The sequence below is a fragment of the Barbus barbus genome (genome assembly GCF_936440315.1).
Source record: "Barbus barbus genome assembly, chromosome: 47".
Lineage (NCBI taxonomy): Eukaryota > Metazoa > Chordata > Actinopteri > Cypriniformes > Cyprinidae > Barbus > Barbus barbus.
The window spans coordinates 18,016,484-18,032,645 of NC_136725.1; the positions used below are offsets into that span (position 1 = coordinate 18,016,484).

The window sequence follows — 16,162 nt, forward strand, 5'->3', positions numbered from 1 at the left end:
TAAGTTTCTCAAGGTTAGTTTCTAAAGTTTTTTTGCACCAAAATGATCCAATATCTTCCATCCTAATTTTCACTCTTTTTGAAAAATTTCTAGGGGTGTTACCTCCTTCAGTAATGGTAGCAAACACCCACTATTGTGATCAATTAACATTATCGCACAATACTTGCACCCTCCTTTACAGTCATGTATTTTGATTCTTGAGATGGCAATCACTGATAGAGTGGATAGAGTCATATATGTTGGAGCCCAAGGCAGAGGAAATTGAAACAACACAGCTACACTACGCAACTGATTGAAACTATTTATTTTAGCATGTTTATTGCTAGGGATGCACCGATACCGATACTGGTATCGGGTCGATACTGAGCTCATGTACTTGTAGTACATAGTAATGCAAAAAAAATATTACTCTCCCATTCACTGCTCTTCAAGTGAATCCAAAAAGGTCCATTGTTTGATGTTTATTACAATCACACTTTAAGATTAAATGTAAATGTACTACCCCAAGGAAAAAATGCTAGGCATTGCTGTATCTTTCAAAAAAATTATATTTTTAAAAATGCAGCATGTTTAGAATAATTCAGAAAGAAGTCCATTGTTAAATGTGAGGGACAAATGAAAACTCTTAGTCGCTCAGGCATGTGATTAAAAATAATCTTCAGCCATGCATTTCTAATGTTCGGATCTTTAGGAAGGAGTCATACTCAACATCTTTATCCAACAGCATCTCTCTTGCGACTGATGGACAGACATGAGTTGTTTAGAATGCACCTCCTTGATTACCTACAAAATTAACTAATTTTAAGGGCCGTGTCAGATACCTTTTTTGTAAAGTGTGCCAACTTTTTAACTAGGAAAAATGCATCTTTTTAACTCTGATGAATATATTTTAGGAAATTTTATGTCATTATCTCCACATGACTTCAGTTGTAATCAGGACTAGAAGGTTAGAAGGAAAGAGGGTTGCTATATCGTCATAAAACAATTCTATCTTTCTTTCAGACCGTGTTTGATTAGAGTTGGAGCTAAACTTTGCAGGACAGTCGATCGCCAGGAACAGGGTTAGGCACCCCTGACTTAAAGTGTCCACAGTCTGATAATTATATTTTCCATGACTGAATGTGAACACCCACTGCAAAACGGATCTTCTGATCTTGTGGTAAACACTGGCAGTCTACATTTCAGTCTGTTTTCGTGTGCACTTAATGTGTCATTTCTTTCATACCGGCCTTACAGCTTTATTACTTATAAAATAATTTCTCCAGGTTGATGTGTCAGGGTGAAACATGAATAAACAGTTTGCGCAAGGTGCAACAATCTATTCATTCAACGTAATTAAATTTGCTGTCACAAGATGAGGTGACTCACGGCTTCATCACTGGATCTGAATGTAAGTCGACTGGTCAAAAATAGAGCACATGATTAGCTGCGTTTCATAGAGAAACATAATTTGCCGCATATGTGAGCGTACCACCTCACAGTCCAGAACTTCTTTCGCCCACTTACAGATACAAAATATCACATTGCAAAAAGCAACGGAATGACAGCAGTTATTTTTTTCTCACATCCCATCAGAATAAAGACAAAGACGGCAACCCACTGCCGTCATTCCACCACAGTTCCCATGGACCTGTCAGCACCCTTGCTTTTCTGTGAACGCAGCACCAATCATCTGTTTCGACTCTGCGATGAAATATTACTGCTGGCCTACCAACGCTTTAAACACCCGCTGATATTTTATCTATCTCTAGCAGACAGGATCCAAATGGCGAGAGATTTGCCCATCCTGAGAGATATATTGAGGAAGACACCTGTCAACAGCCTCATCTCTCAAAGTGAAATATTTCACAAAAATTTTGATCATAAACCTTTAAAACTACTCTTTCAAATCAGATCTGAATTTGGCAGGTGTTTTATATGCAGTACGGCTAGTTCTCCAGAGGCGATTTAAGCCATAACCATGGGCACAAAAACATGCATGAAAAAGATGAGGGGAAAACACAATGAAACAGGACAGAAAGTTTATTTATATCAGATTTATATAAGACACAAACACATTTTAAGATGCTGTGTGAAGGTAAAACAGCATATTAGACTGCAATAACATGTCGGGTTAATTCTCCTAATCGCTATATATTAGTCATTGGGAGTTTTATTCATATTTGTGACTTGTATATCACGATTCTGAGTTTATATACAGTCTGACTATTTCTTGTTTTAAACTTTCTCAAAAATATATTTTATTTATTTATTTTATTGGTCCTCAGAGTTTGAAACAAGCTTCTATACTATTGGTTCCCTTTGGAATTTCTAATTAATTTTAAGAATAACAGTTTTAGTAAAATAAGATCTGCAGTAAAAGTTTCCAGTTTTGTTCTAAAATATACATCATGCACTGTTATACCTCATAACATGGCAACTATGGATTTTTAACATAACTATTGCGTTAAAAATCGCTACAGTACATAAGCTCACTTCTGTGCGGTAATTGTAGTCTTTGTGTTGCAGCTTATTAAGAATGTATTTTTTAACCCTTGTGCTGTGCTGAAAATCCTTTAATTTGGTGATCCCAGTCAAAAATGACCGGCCTTTAAAAAATTGTTTGTAAAGCTCTCATTATACTACAATATATTATCATCAAATGTTGGATTCGATCTTATCTGAACTTGTTTTCTTTCAGTAAGCACGTTTTTCATTTCCAATATGCTAGAAACCAATATTAGGTAATATCATACCATTATGAAAAATATATAAGCAATTTTTCTCCTGAAAGATCCTGAAAAGTACAGAATTTTGAGTAATTTGTTATACTCTTTGTGAGCAAAGTCAGTAAGTTTTAGACCAATGTTTGAGAAGAATGTCTCCAAAGAAGTTTGTTTTTGGTAGTGAGGGCAAGATAACCTTATTCAGCTTCCCAAGGAATGCAGCACTACTTGAATAGTGTGTGCAAATGTTTTTCCCGGGAAGCAATGCAAGTGTTTGTTTTGTTTCGGTCATTTCGGTGACTTTTTTTATAAACAAGGCCCAGTTCAATGCTGGATTTGCACATCGTTTGATACTAAAAGATGGAGTGGTCCCAGCGTTTATAAAAATTCACGATCATGATTCGGAATTGCAAGCAGTAAGTAAAACTGCATCAAATTTTTTGTTGGCAGTTGGCGCGCAAGTGCTTTTGACTCTTTAGCTCCACCCACGGCACGGCTCCAGGAGCTTGGCTGTTTTCAGAGAGAATCGTAAAGCTGTATATTTCTTCGATAAATTTGATCAAACTAAAGACCCTTTGGAGATATTAAGGATGCAATACTACTCTATAAGTACTCAAGGTTAAAGGTACACTAAGCGATTTTTGAATAACGCTTTTGAACACCGCGTCGGACCGAGTCCCAAAACACAGTTGTAGCCAATCAACAGTAAGGAGGCGTGTCTTGTAATGACAGCGAGAGAAGAAAGCGCTCAATTTGAGTGCACAGGATGGATATTAGCAGATCGACTATAGATAGAGAGAGATGGCAGATAAAAAAAGAGGAAAATATAAGAGAAACAAAATATTAAAAAGAAGGGTTACGATCAGGCAAGAGGTAGGACCCGCATAAATATCGGAGCAGCTTTCCAGCAGTGGAGAGAAACTCAAGGAGCGTGAAGGGCTCGAATCGGACGTCATGGTAGCGTTGTTTCTTCTTGATAGGTGAGTAACATTGATTTTGCTTCATTTCACACAACTTATCCGTGTTGGCTTTTGTTTGAATATGCTTGTGTGTCATCTTCGCTTGTTTCCGCGATCGTTGTTGCCATAGTTGTGTACGTATGTGTGGGGCGAAGATTTCAAAATATGGGCGAGGTCCTGTTGGGGTATGGTCATGTTTGTTTTAGGGGCTTTCAAATATCAACATCGGTTGGCAAAAAACGCTTAGTGCACCTTTAACATGAGATTGGGTGAAAGAGTGTGTTATGTCCCCTTAAAAAGAAAATCCTCTCTGGGTTAAAATGACTGGAACACAACATGAAGGTTAAAGCACACTTCAAAATGCATGTTTAACGTATAGTCATGAATAAAAGTTAGGTTTTAATTGCATTATTCATAGTTTATTAATTGCATAAAATTAATGTTCAATTAACATGTTCTATATTCTACGCTAAATATCATACAAAAGGGTATTCTTCCTGTGGATGATTCTCGCTGTGTGGTAGATCTGGCCACACATATTCCACTGGGATCTAAATGAACCATAAAACCGGCTGATTATCATTCACGAGCACTTGGCACTGCAACCTCCCAAAACCTCTGCTTACATAAATTATGCCTTCGTTGTTTTATAGAGGTAAGCCTACGAGCTGTTTACATAATTGAATTCGCATGCAAACACGACTAACAGGAAAATATGAACTTCTTTGGCATTTTAAGCACTTTGACCTGAAAATATCAACTTTTTCAGTGATTTCTCTCTTCATATAATCTTCCCGGAAGACCCAACTGAGACCTGAGTAAGTTATTCATCGATTTCGAGGATTTCAGGACCCATAAAGACAGACTCTGGAGATTAAAATTTCTCTGACCGATGAACATTTGTTTGATATTGTTCCATGCGTACACTGTGACAATTCAAATACATATTTATGAATTTCGAACTGAAGATAAATAAATGAAACGCAGAAAATGAGACGAGTAAAGTACATGAGCCATCGGAGAATAAAACTATATTCATAATCTGTTAAATTATTCACTATAATGTTAGGCCACATAATTCTGAAATAGTTATACACAATCTGTAACCCTCTGTGGGAAAGGTCTATTTTCTGGAAGAATGTGGCAGGGTTAGATGATAATGCAGACCAGTTTTGGCCACAGCATCTAAAACTTAAGCTATGAATAACTTCAGTTTCTTGAAGCTTTTATCAACGCTTTTAATGTTTTATGCATAATTTTTGGGCAGCTGTTCCATGTCACGTCCAAGTGATGCATTTCCAGTGTCAGATGGCACAGAGAGAACATTTATAGTCTTCTGCCAGGCGACCTAAACATGAGTCAAAGGTGTTTAATGATTTTTAGAAACACTTGCTGAAGTCTCATATTTCACATTTGGTATCTTGTTTCTTTCAGACAGAAAATGATATGATGTATATACAAAAGCCCAGTTGCAATGAAACATTTTCCTCTGCATATCTGAAACATTTTCACTTGACACAGAAGGCCTGCTAATTCAAAAGAAGTTAAAAAGAAATTCTGCAACTGAAATGAATATGTTTGATTAGTTTCTATTCATAGAGTCACATGGTAATTGAAAATAAGAGTGACTGATGTCTAAAAATACCAATGAAAAAGTTGAAGTTGAAGTTCAGGCATTCGTAGGTCTTCTTTTGGGATGTTGAAAGGATGTCATGTTAAATTATAAAACTGTGTGTGATTTTAAAACAGAGTTTCTGCAGATTTTACAAAGGTAAGACTTTTTAAGACCAGTCAAAGAAAATTTAAGGAATACATTTTAGGGTACATAATACATCAGTATGTTTTCTAAATGTAAATGTTTCAGAATTCTAATGAGTTTAAAGTTTGAAATACAACAAGATTTCCATAACTTTATTATTCATCTGGAAAAACCCTCAGCTATTATATGGAATATTAATATGTACCTTCTCTTTTTCTTGTTTTCCAGGGACTAAAGATTCTTACATCAAGATCAATGAATAATGACAGGAAATCTTGTTTTTTTTCTATCTGTCAAGGGGGTATAAGATTTTTTTCCCTCTTAATTAAGCATAAACTCACTTAATTTTGTTCAGTTTCTTAGAAAACAAGACTTCATATCATAATTTTGCATCTCAAGCAAAATGTATCTTGATTTGAGGATACTGGAAAAACAAGGAAAAAATACAGTGGAGGTTTTTTAGCAATGCATACAACATTTAATGCCATGAATTGAAGACTTTCTGCTCAGATTTAAGATCTTAAGCCCTTATTTTGCGAAAGGTTGAATTAAGACTTTTAAAGGCCTGCATAAACCCTGTAAAAGCAGAAACCGTTTATTTGTGCATTTGAAATTGGAAACAATATGGGGAAGCAAAATAAGCTATTAAAGTCAACATCGACTAGTAACTGACCCTATTAATTGTCTTAATACACATTCCTGGGCCCGTATTCCTAAAGATTCTAAGAATCCTTTTAGAGAGCTCCTAATTTAGCTTAAACATTTCTAACTTGGAGTCTTAGCTTAAAAGTGATTCAGGACCAATCTGAGAGCAACTCTGAGTGAGAAAAGGACAAAAACTTTTATCTTAATGAAGAGACGGGGCTGACCCCGTTGCTAGCTATGACACAGTCTTTTAAAGACTGTGATTGGTTTGTTGTCCAAGAAGGAAATAAATCAGCGGTTTTAAGAGTAGGGTTTATTATTAGCCTTCACTTTGAAATTACAGGCGTCATTTTTCCGTACTCTCTCTCGCTCTCTCACACACACACTCACATTATATATGTATATATATATTCTTTATTTACCATGCTGTCATACTTAACGTATTTTATAGGAAATGAACAGAGACATAGCCTAATAAGTACTGTAACAGACCCAAATCATCACTGCTGCATATAGTTGCATTTTTCCAGTTGCCAAATACGTTAATGTAGTGATTACGTCCATTTCTGGCGCTATGGCATTTCAGTGCGGTGTCGGAGTTGTTAGCGTGTCTCTAATAAGATCGGTCACAAACATGATCCCTGCACGATCTAATGTGTAGCATCTTATTAACTCACTGTCATGCATTGTGTGCAACACATTTCTTCTCCCTCTTCATGTTTTGTCCATTTTCTCCGCTGCTAAAGAAACTCTTAAAGGTCCTCATCCGTACTGCTAATAATTTTGGACCTTAAGACCTCTTTTAAGGGTTAAGATGCTTTCTAAATTACTTTTTTCTTTACTAGGATCTTTTCTTTAATTTTAAGAGGAAACACCCACATTTCTAAGATTTTTCTTATAATTGTATTACTAGGAGCAACTCTTAGCACTAACATTTTTCATGAATACGGGCCCTGGTCTTCATAATGGTACGATTCATTAACATTTTATCGAAGGCAAAGATTGTTTGTCTTCATAATCTCTCATTAAAATGTAATGTAACTTTCTATGTTAAAGAAATAACTTGACATCACCAGCTCCTTGTATTTTTTCAACTCCTCACTTCAATTTTTACAACCCAGTCAGTTTCCAATGGACAAAATTTGAACTATAATAAACTATTACAGTTCAAAATAAGAATAGACTATGAATAAGGAAGCCTATGTTTCTCTAGCTTATTTGCTATGTGGTGATAATGTGATGTTCATAAATTCATTAGCTTGTACATTATGTTGCGAAAATGCGCTGAGGATAATGCCATAACAAACGTAGTATGTCATGATGACATGGTTATTAAACTGACATTTAGACACAGTCAGAGGTGAACATGTAGTCACATACAGTCTGTCACAACAGACGTCTAATGCACCACAGTTTCTACAGAATGACAACAAGTAAATGAAACAAGAAAAGAGATGAGTTTGTGTCTGATGGGAACTCATTCATTCAAAGTAAAGTCAGATTGAGGGGACCTTTGCCCACGAATGATGTCTGGAGTGTGAATTTGGTTTTGGTGTATGTAAGCCAGACCCATATATGTACAATATACCTGACTAAATTGTTATTGCTTTAAAATGATCTCAGTGTCATGTAGTTTTTATAGGTTCATAAAATACAGTTAGGTGCAATGTTAGCATTAGGGAAGGACCAGCCTATATTTTAAGCTATTTAAGTTGTGCCTCGACTCAAATATGCAGCATGTTAATTTAATAAAACTGCTTAAGAGAAGCAAATATCTTAATCTAGGCTGTTAATTGAGCTTCAGATGACCATTAGCCCAGTCCAGAGGTGTTTAATTAACAGCAGTGTGCAAACGGGTTGGGTGTAAGTTCATGAAAAGACTGGAAAAGGAGAGCAGTTAAAACAAGTGAAAGCATTGCTTTGAGTTTTGGAAACCCACAAAAAGACCTACATAAGTAAAAAGTGAACCAGTAAGATATATAGAAAGAAAAGTAGCACAACTATAATGAGTAGTCGGTAACTGTGAGAAGACGTGAGTTTTCAGTGTTGTGTTTTTGCTAGTTTTACTGCTATGTCCTGACAGGAAGTAGGTAGCACAACCTACATTCTGTCAGTCAGCTGCTTTGATTTCAAGAAGGAAAGATGAATCTAGAATGTTTGTGAGAACTACAAAATGCTTCTGGGCAATGTATTGTATTTGTATACAATAGCTAACACGTTCTGTCATATTGTTCTGTAAGAGAATTTGCAGCTGTCGTCATAAAACCTGAATAAGAAAAAAGCCTTTTTCTCTAGCCTGTGCTTTATTAAACTCTGACAGCAATTTAAAATGTCAAGACTTGTATAGAAGCACTTAGTTTGTCTGAAGAGCTTCTATACAAGTCTTGACAATTTCAATTGTTGGCAAAAACTTTTCAAGCTGCTATTTCTATCCACAGTTGGGTTACTTTTAACTAGACTAGTTTTTATTCAGTAAGGGGTTTCTTATTCTTATTCTTATTATTTTTTTTAAACAGCAAGTATAGAAAATATAGTGGGACAGATTAGTGCTACCTTGATTACTAGTTATCTTATTTTTAGCCCAACGTTTTAAGTTCTTTGTTTTGCAGCTTTTCATTTTCATTGGAACAGAATGAAAATGGGAATGTCCTTTTATTATCTGTCCATTTGGGGTAGGCTACTAGTGATGTTATCTTTAACACAACTATTTTTGCAGTTTTACCTTCTTTTTACAACTCAGCAAGTTTGAATGCGTGCATCTCAGGAGGACAATTTAAATAGCAACGGTCGTAACGGTCAGACACGGCTAGAGGAAGATATTCGTCTGTTTGTTTGGTAGTTAGCCTGTTTGTAACCAACTATTATTTATTCATTCATTGCAGTTAGTATGATTTATCATCCAATCCCTCAATATTATTGCAATGGTAAGACAATGAAACCCCAAAACAAAAAATATTTACCTCAGAACATTTGGCAAGGCGTTTTGACGACGTTCACAAACCATCCAGCTCTCTTTCCTAAGCTGAAAATGGTGATACTTTAATTCGTTAATTCATATTGTCTGCTGCTTACTTGTGTCAGAGATACTCTTTGAGGAGCTGGGAGGAGGAGACGGGGGAAGGAGGAGCAAAGCCGTTCAGCGCTCTCCTCTCCACGGCTGCTTCATCCTCCACTGAGTGAAGGAGAGAGTGAGAGAGTATGGAGCTAACTGTGAGTGAGCCGGACACTGATGCGCTCTGAGCGGCAGAGTGAGAGAACACAGACCGGGTTCGAGACGCAGCGCACGAGAACAGCGCCTGTATGCTGCATTTAAGCACTAATATTAGTCCAAGCAAGAAGTAAAAGAGCAGAAAAGGAGCAGGACAGAATCTCCAGAAAGATCAAATCGATCGTTTGGAAAAAAATCAGCGGTCCTAACTTTGAAGGACCGCAGTGAGCGCGCATCACTGTCTCGGTAACCATCACACTGAAGAGATCCTCACCGACTCCAGCGATGCGTTCCGGGGTGCTGCTGCTGCTGATCGCCGGGCTGCTCGGGTTCGGTATGTGAACGGAGTTTTTACAAATTCTCTACGCATCATATTCACCTGTCAGTTAATTACTTTAAACGTAGGGAAAAGTGCGCAGAGTGCCTGTCTACATGATATTCAGCTGTCGTTTACTGAAAAAAATATACTAATGATTTGTATTATTACCTGTTTTGTGTATTTCACATGATATGTTGTTTGTTTGTGGTGGTTCGCCGTTCCCGGCGTTTGTTTGATTTTAGGTTTGTGCTGCACAGGTTCGCGCGCATCGGTTGTGTTACGGACATGGCAACCGCATTATTCTAATCAGTGTCATCACTTTAGAACTTTTCTTTCTGTTTCATGTGTAGTGATCATTGTAACTTGATTTAGAAATGTGCATTTAATCAGACATAATTAGCAGTGTGAGATGATTTGGGGGTTCCGACCTCCTCAAGCAAGTCTTGCACCCTTTACAATGAAGTCAACAAATGTCGGGGTCTTTAAAGAACATAACTTTTCAGCATATATGTTTTCACATGATTTTAATTTTCACGTTAACCAGAAAAGTTTACAAGTTCGTATTTTTTACCTTAAAATAAATGATAAATGTTCACGAACAGAAATCGGCAGAGCAGCAAAATAGGTTACTATAATAATAATAATAATAATAAAAAAAAAATCTTAATTTATGCACAAATTAGTGCATGGAAATTTGTCCTGCTAAAATTCACAAGTTGACCCCCCCTCACTAAAAAGCCATTGTATAACTCGCAGACTGTGCACTATTCAGTTTTCAAATATTTTCTACATAAACACATATAAGAGAAAGTGAGGTGTGTGTGTGTAAATGTTTGAGCGGTTTTGTTGAGGTTAGAATCCATTCTTAACCATTTTCATTATCCTTGGTGATTTAAGCTTTTGGGGTAGATAGTATAACGGCAGAGATCACAGCCCGACACTCGTTTTCATTTATAGTGCCATGACTTCTGCTCCCTTCAGCCCTCATTTGAGATTCTGTGTTGTCTGATTGTGTGAGCTTGAAATAACCCGAAGACGAACCCCTGAACGCTCACTTTTAAGGTCCAGCATGGGCCAAACTCCTCATTTGAATCTGAAACCGGCAATAAAGCCTCCGGTATGGCTCCCGCATGCACACTTGAGCGAGTGAACATCAAATCTCAAGAGGCTTTCTGGTTTATTACTGCTTTTTATGAGTCTGTGTGCCGAGATGTTAAGCCTCACAGGGCTGTTTCTTTTTTCTATTCTTTTTTTTGTATCTCCCTCGTGTGAGTCTTAAGAGGGAGTGCTTTGCCATCAGTCTGAAAATCATTTTTTATGACCTGAGAGAAAACACTGACAGGATTTTTGCTGCAGAGTTGTGTTTACGCCATATGCACACAGTGTTGCACTCCATCGGCTCAGAACTTCGAGTTTACACACTGATGATTTACTGCAGCCCCCTTCTGCTCCCATCAAGTTTGTGTTACCTGACAGCATCTCAGCAAACCAAGAAACATTTCATGGACCGTTTCGAAACTATACATAAAATTAAAGATCACCTTCTTCCAACCGTCTACACGACGGATTAATCTGAGTAATGGTTATTTATACTTGCCGTCAAAGAAGCTGTTCCTCTGGTTAGCCGAGATGCTATCAGGTGAGACTTGTGTTTGTACCAGTCCCTGGGGATGCTTTGTTAACCATGGCCAACTCTTGTGTTACAAATGAACGGCGGGTTTATTTAGCATCTCTTGACAGTTGAATCATGGTGCTGTGGCCAGGGAAACAGAAGGAGAGGAAAAGTCGATGCGATCTGACACCCTTCATCTGATCCCTTTATCTGCGCCGCGGCCCCACTGCCTCCCCAGCAGTGAGGGGGAGCAGCAGATCTTTCCCCCGCAGCGACAGGGACAATCTCATTCACGCTTGGCCCAGACTCCACTTATAGCTCTCACCAAACAAGGAGCAGCCAAGGACCCCATGAAACGGACCCTCGGGCAGACCAGCTCAAAGAGACTCAAGAGCGGTCGCCAAAGTAAGTGCAACTCTTAAAAAAATGTTTTAGTTTAAACTCCGTCACAGAAAGTCGCAGCATGTTGAACTAGGCAAATATTGAATTTCCCAGATCCCGCCCACCGCACTCCACAACTTCCTGATTGCTGCAGAAGGCATCATGTTTCCTCTTTTAAGTGTCATAAACACCATCAGCATTGTCACCAGTAGCTTGCAGCCATGGGGGCAGTGGAGCGCTGCATGGTTTTGTGCAGCCCACACGCTGCCATACAAGATGCTGTCAACGCTTGCTAACAATTATATTGTAATCAGAGCTTGTCTTTCATAAAACATGGACTGTGGGGGCATCTCGTCTGTTGTTTGACAAGCTACCTTGGCCTTTTGTCTGTAAGCGGCTTGTATTATGTAGGCTAGATTTCTACCGCTGTGGTACTCTGATAATGCTGGAAACTGAGTGCCTTTATGTATATTTGATGCTTTTTTCCCCCTCGATTATACTATTTCATGAGGGCTCACTTTTTCTATTGGCCTGGTCGGACCAGTGGTTCATATTGTTCACTTGCCCTGCCAAAATTTTCATAGGAGAAAAATAAAAGTTATTGTTCACATTATTGTTGATCCTGTATTTTAATAAATAAGGTTTTTACAACACTAAAATTGTAGATATGGGTGAGTAAACTTCCTGATTTTCTGTTGGCCTGGTTGGCCCAGTGGTAAAATTTTTTTTTTTTTTTTTTGCATGTCATGCCAAAATTTTCACTGGAAAAAAAGTTGACCCATGTAACCTTGTATTTTAATAATAAGCTTGTTACAACTTTACAAATTAGATACCAGTGAAATTTCACAATTCTCAATTCCAGTTTTGGCACCACATCAAAAACTATTAGCTTAACTTATATAAAGTTCACAATCATTATTCAAGACAAGTAAACAGTCATTAATAAAATAAAAACAAATTAACAAATTGCAAACAATAGCACAAATAAATACAATAGTACAAAAATATAAATGAAATAAAGACTTTTAAAAAAATATTCATGATTATTATATTTATTTATAAGATTTATTATTTATAAATTAAATATGCACTGATTTTTATTAAAGCTACACATTTGCTTCAGTGAAGAGCAGTGTTTTTTTTTTCTTTATTGTATGAGTAAGTTTAAGGACAAAGACAGCAGCAGGTATATTAGACTGCAGTCACCTGAAGACCTAATGCACAGATTCAATATATTAACAAGCATCCTATTTAATCCCAACTTCTTACATTCATAGTTGACTGTGTTTAAGAGGATGCTCACCAAGGTGGACATTTTGGCATAATTGTATGTTTATTTGTCTGTCCTAGTGGGAACTCAATTGGGTACCCTCACTCTGTTTGAGAGGTGGCTTTATGTATGTGATTTGTGTGTGTGTGCACAGAAAACCATCTCAGACAGTGCGTGAGTACTGAATTAGCCTAAGCTTGAATGTTTACATTTGGCAAGACTTGTCCCAAACATCTTTCATGCTGACCCTAGGTCATTGGGTAGTCTTTATTGTCACATCCTAAACGTAGAAGGAATAATAAGATCATCTCTAAAAGACCTGTATTTTTTTCAGGTCATGTTAAAGAGCCTGAGAGTCTCCACTGATGTTCATAAAGCGCTATTAGGGTGTTCATTTGTGCTTTCCAAGGACAGCTTGTCCAGGCATTACAGATGCAAGGCTGTATATCTCTTTCTGTTGGTAGAAGCTTAAATTTTCTCCCACCTCTTTCTTTTATTTCACACATCTGTGAACTCTCCACTGCCTCAAAGCTGCATTTAAGCTTCAGCCTGCAATGTGGTATTTAAGTGTAATCTGCTCTGTGAAGCACCCAGGTAAACACCAATTTTCTCCCAGCTGATCTCATCCCTCTTGCTGTCCGGTTGAGCGTGATGGCTCGACTCGGGCCGGGTCTGCCCGGGAATGAAGCGGAGTGCATTCCCTACTTCGACTCGGCCCATGCGGATGGGGGTCAGCCTCGATGTGCTCTCTCCTCTATTTGTTTTTTATGTAATTTGATTTGAGGCAGACAGAGATGGATTAGCCCATAAATAAGTGAAGAGAAAATCACAACTCAGAGAGATGGCAGAGATAGAAAGAGCTCGGTGTTATTTTCGCTGGCTTGCCATCATTCCGAGAGCAGTTCCACAGATGCCGTCCGAGATGCATGGACAGCACTCGTAAAACAAAAGAAAACGGAAAGGCTATTTGTTACTGAGACTTTTACATTTTATCAGTGTTTCTGGATGCCGTGCATCTCGCAAACTGACAGTTGGGAGTGTAGACACGCTGCTCTACTTGTCTCCGGGTTAATTAGATCACATTAAAGCTCGAAGGCCGTCAGATTTTCTTAAATGTCACTTAACACTTTCCATCAAAGTTTCTTCCTCCTTACCCACACTGAAGCATTGACAGGCATAATGGGATCTAAGCAGGTAATAACAAAGTCATTTCTTGACATGTTTGTATATGAGCAACCTCGTGTATGAGTGTGTGTGAGGGTCCCTGCTGTGTGTGTGGGTGGCAGTTCGTCTGTGTGTATATGAGCTTATTTATCCTCACTCTGCACAATCAATCATTTGATCATTTATTTCTCTCTCTAATTTGCTGAAGGGGGTAGTTTAAAAAAACATCAGCATCATTTTATTCTTGCACTATATTGCAGCTATGAATCAATGTGACGCTGCCACATATTTGCGTTGCATTGCAAGCAGTTGTTTGGTTGTCGTCCTGACAGACTTTGAGAGATAGACTTAAGTAGGCCTGGTAAATTCCGCTCGGATTTATGTTGTTGAATGTGAAACGCTTGATCTGATAAGGGTTTCTGTGTCTGCAGGAAATTTGTGCCACGGACAATCGCACACCTGGATTGACAGGTTTGGAGCTTGGAGTCTGGTGGCATTACATAGCGAGCCTGTTTACCGCAGCACGGATGAGTGCCACAATACAAGCATAAGCCTGGTTTATTTAAATGCAAATCAATCTTTTGACTACACAACAGCGATTGAGGGCGGGGTTACTGTCCTCTTACCTTTAGATAATTCTGTGTATGTTTTTCTGGGGTAACAATGCATCCTTAACAGCTGCCGTTGTAACTTCACCTTCCAAATCCCCGAATTGCTTTGTGGTCACATTTCTGATAAGAGGCTGACGGTGCGCTTCAGAGTGACCAATTTCACAACACAAGATGCTTTGCTGCAGAGGAAGGCTTCTATCGGGAGTGTTGTGTGATCTGAACCCCGTGAGGCGCGGTTAATACCTCTTCATTATTTTGTGCTAGTAAACCGAATGCTTTGATGGCATCTTTTGATGGAAACTGCAAGTAGTCGCCACAGGAGCTTATAATAATTGTTCTCAGCATGCGTCTCTTTGTTGTCTCTCTTTGTTTGAGGCAGATTTGAAAGCCTTAAAGCATTTCCCATAAAGAACCTCTAATAATGTTCTTCTTGAAACAGGCCCAACACCCAAGTTTACTCTCCAGAGACTCGAGCGACTGGAGGAACCTCGTTATCTTGTGTTTGGTGACGTCTGCAGTGGTCCGATCTCGGTAAAGCGTGCGAAATGTTTCACTAACAATGAGTTATTTGTTTATAGAATGCTTGTGGCAACTCTTGAAATAGACGTAATTGTTTGTTGGAGTCTTGTATAAACCTTAGATGTTTTAGCAGACTGGTTCCCTGGCGTTCTATCTTGCGAAATCAAGTAAGATAAAGATGCATCTGGCAAAGCCTGTGAGACTGGGCTTTTATTAAATCTTGAAATTGAATCATTCCTTCACTCAGAAATCAAAAAAAGTTGTCCGAGACTCAGCTGTCTGAGTGTTTGTCTTTGACTTTGTCTAAACCCCTAGACTACCTCAGAACATCCGCGCAACTTCTGTTGAGCGCAGTACAACCGTGCCTTTTTCAGCACAGTAAACTAGGCCATCTGTACATTTAAGAAGAGCTCGTTTTGAATGGCTGCCTCAATTGCTGTGGTGCCATGATTTAATAAAGGAAAACTCTTATTCAATCAGCAGCTCTGAAACATCCGCAGAAAATCACACATGATGCGCGGACGCATCCGTCCGGCACGCCTGCTTGGCCGCCGACCAAAGCTAAATGGTGCAGCTTGAGTGAATTGACTCCTCCTGTTTCGAGTGAGCCAAAAAAACACGAAAACAGCTTCTTTTAATATCAGATACGTCCCGCGAAGGAATGAAACGATGCAGGATGCTGAAGCCAAAGCAAGATTCTGTTAAGATCCTGTCATTCCTCTGCGGCTTGAGCCGAGTATAGGCTGATAAACAGAAAATCTGAGGTAAGTGCAGTTTATTTTCACCTTATCAATACTGATAATGGTCTGTAATGAAGAACGGCTGGGCAGTAATCTTATAAAAGCCATGAACTCAGATCAGATAGCACACAGACAGATCTAGAGAGCACAGAGTTTTTAAAAGTAGCCAGTAGGCTGAACCCCGTCTTAAGTGCGATTTGAAAATGATGCATCTGTCGAATGACATCGCTTAAGGTTCAGCAAAGCAGGTGAGACTGAAGTAAAGGGGCT

The 16,162-nt window shown here is 38.4% G+C and overlaps 1 protein-coding gene across 1 annotated transcript in view; it reads left to right on the forward strand.

Annotated features, from left to right (window-relative positions):
• Nucleotides 1-9,239: 9,239 nt before the first annotated feature.
• Nucleotides 9,240-16,162, forward strand: part of kirrel3a (kirre like nephrin family adhesion molecule 3a) — a 128,914-nt gene continuing 121,991 nt past the window's right edge. Inside the window, exon 1 of the mRNA XM_079410134.1 lies at nt 9,240-9,610. Within this exon, the coding sequence (XP_079266260.1) occupies nt 9,562-9,610 (49 nt within the window). The 5' untranslated portion in view covers nt 9,240-9,561. The remainder of the gene's footprint in view (nt 9,611-16,162) is intronic.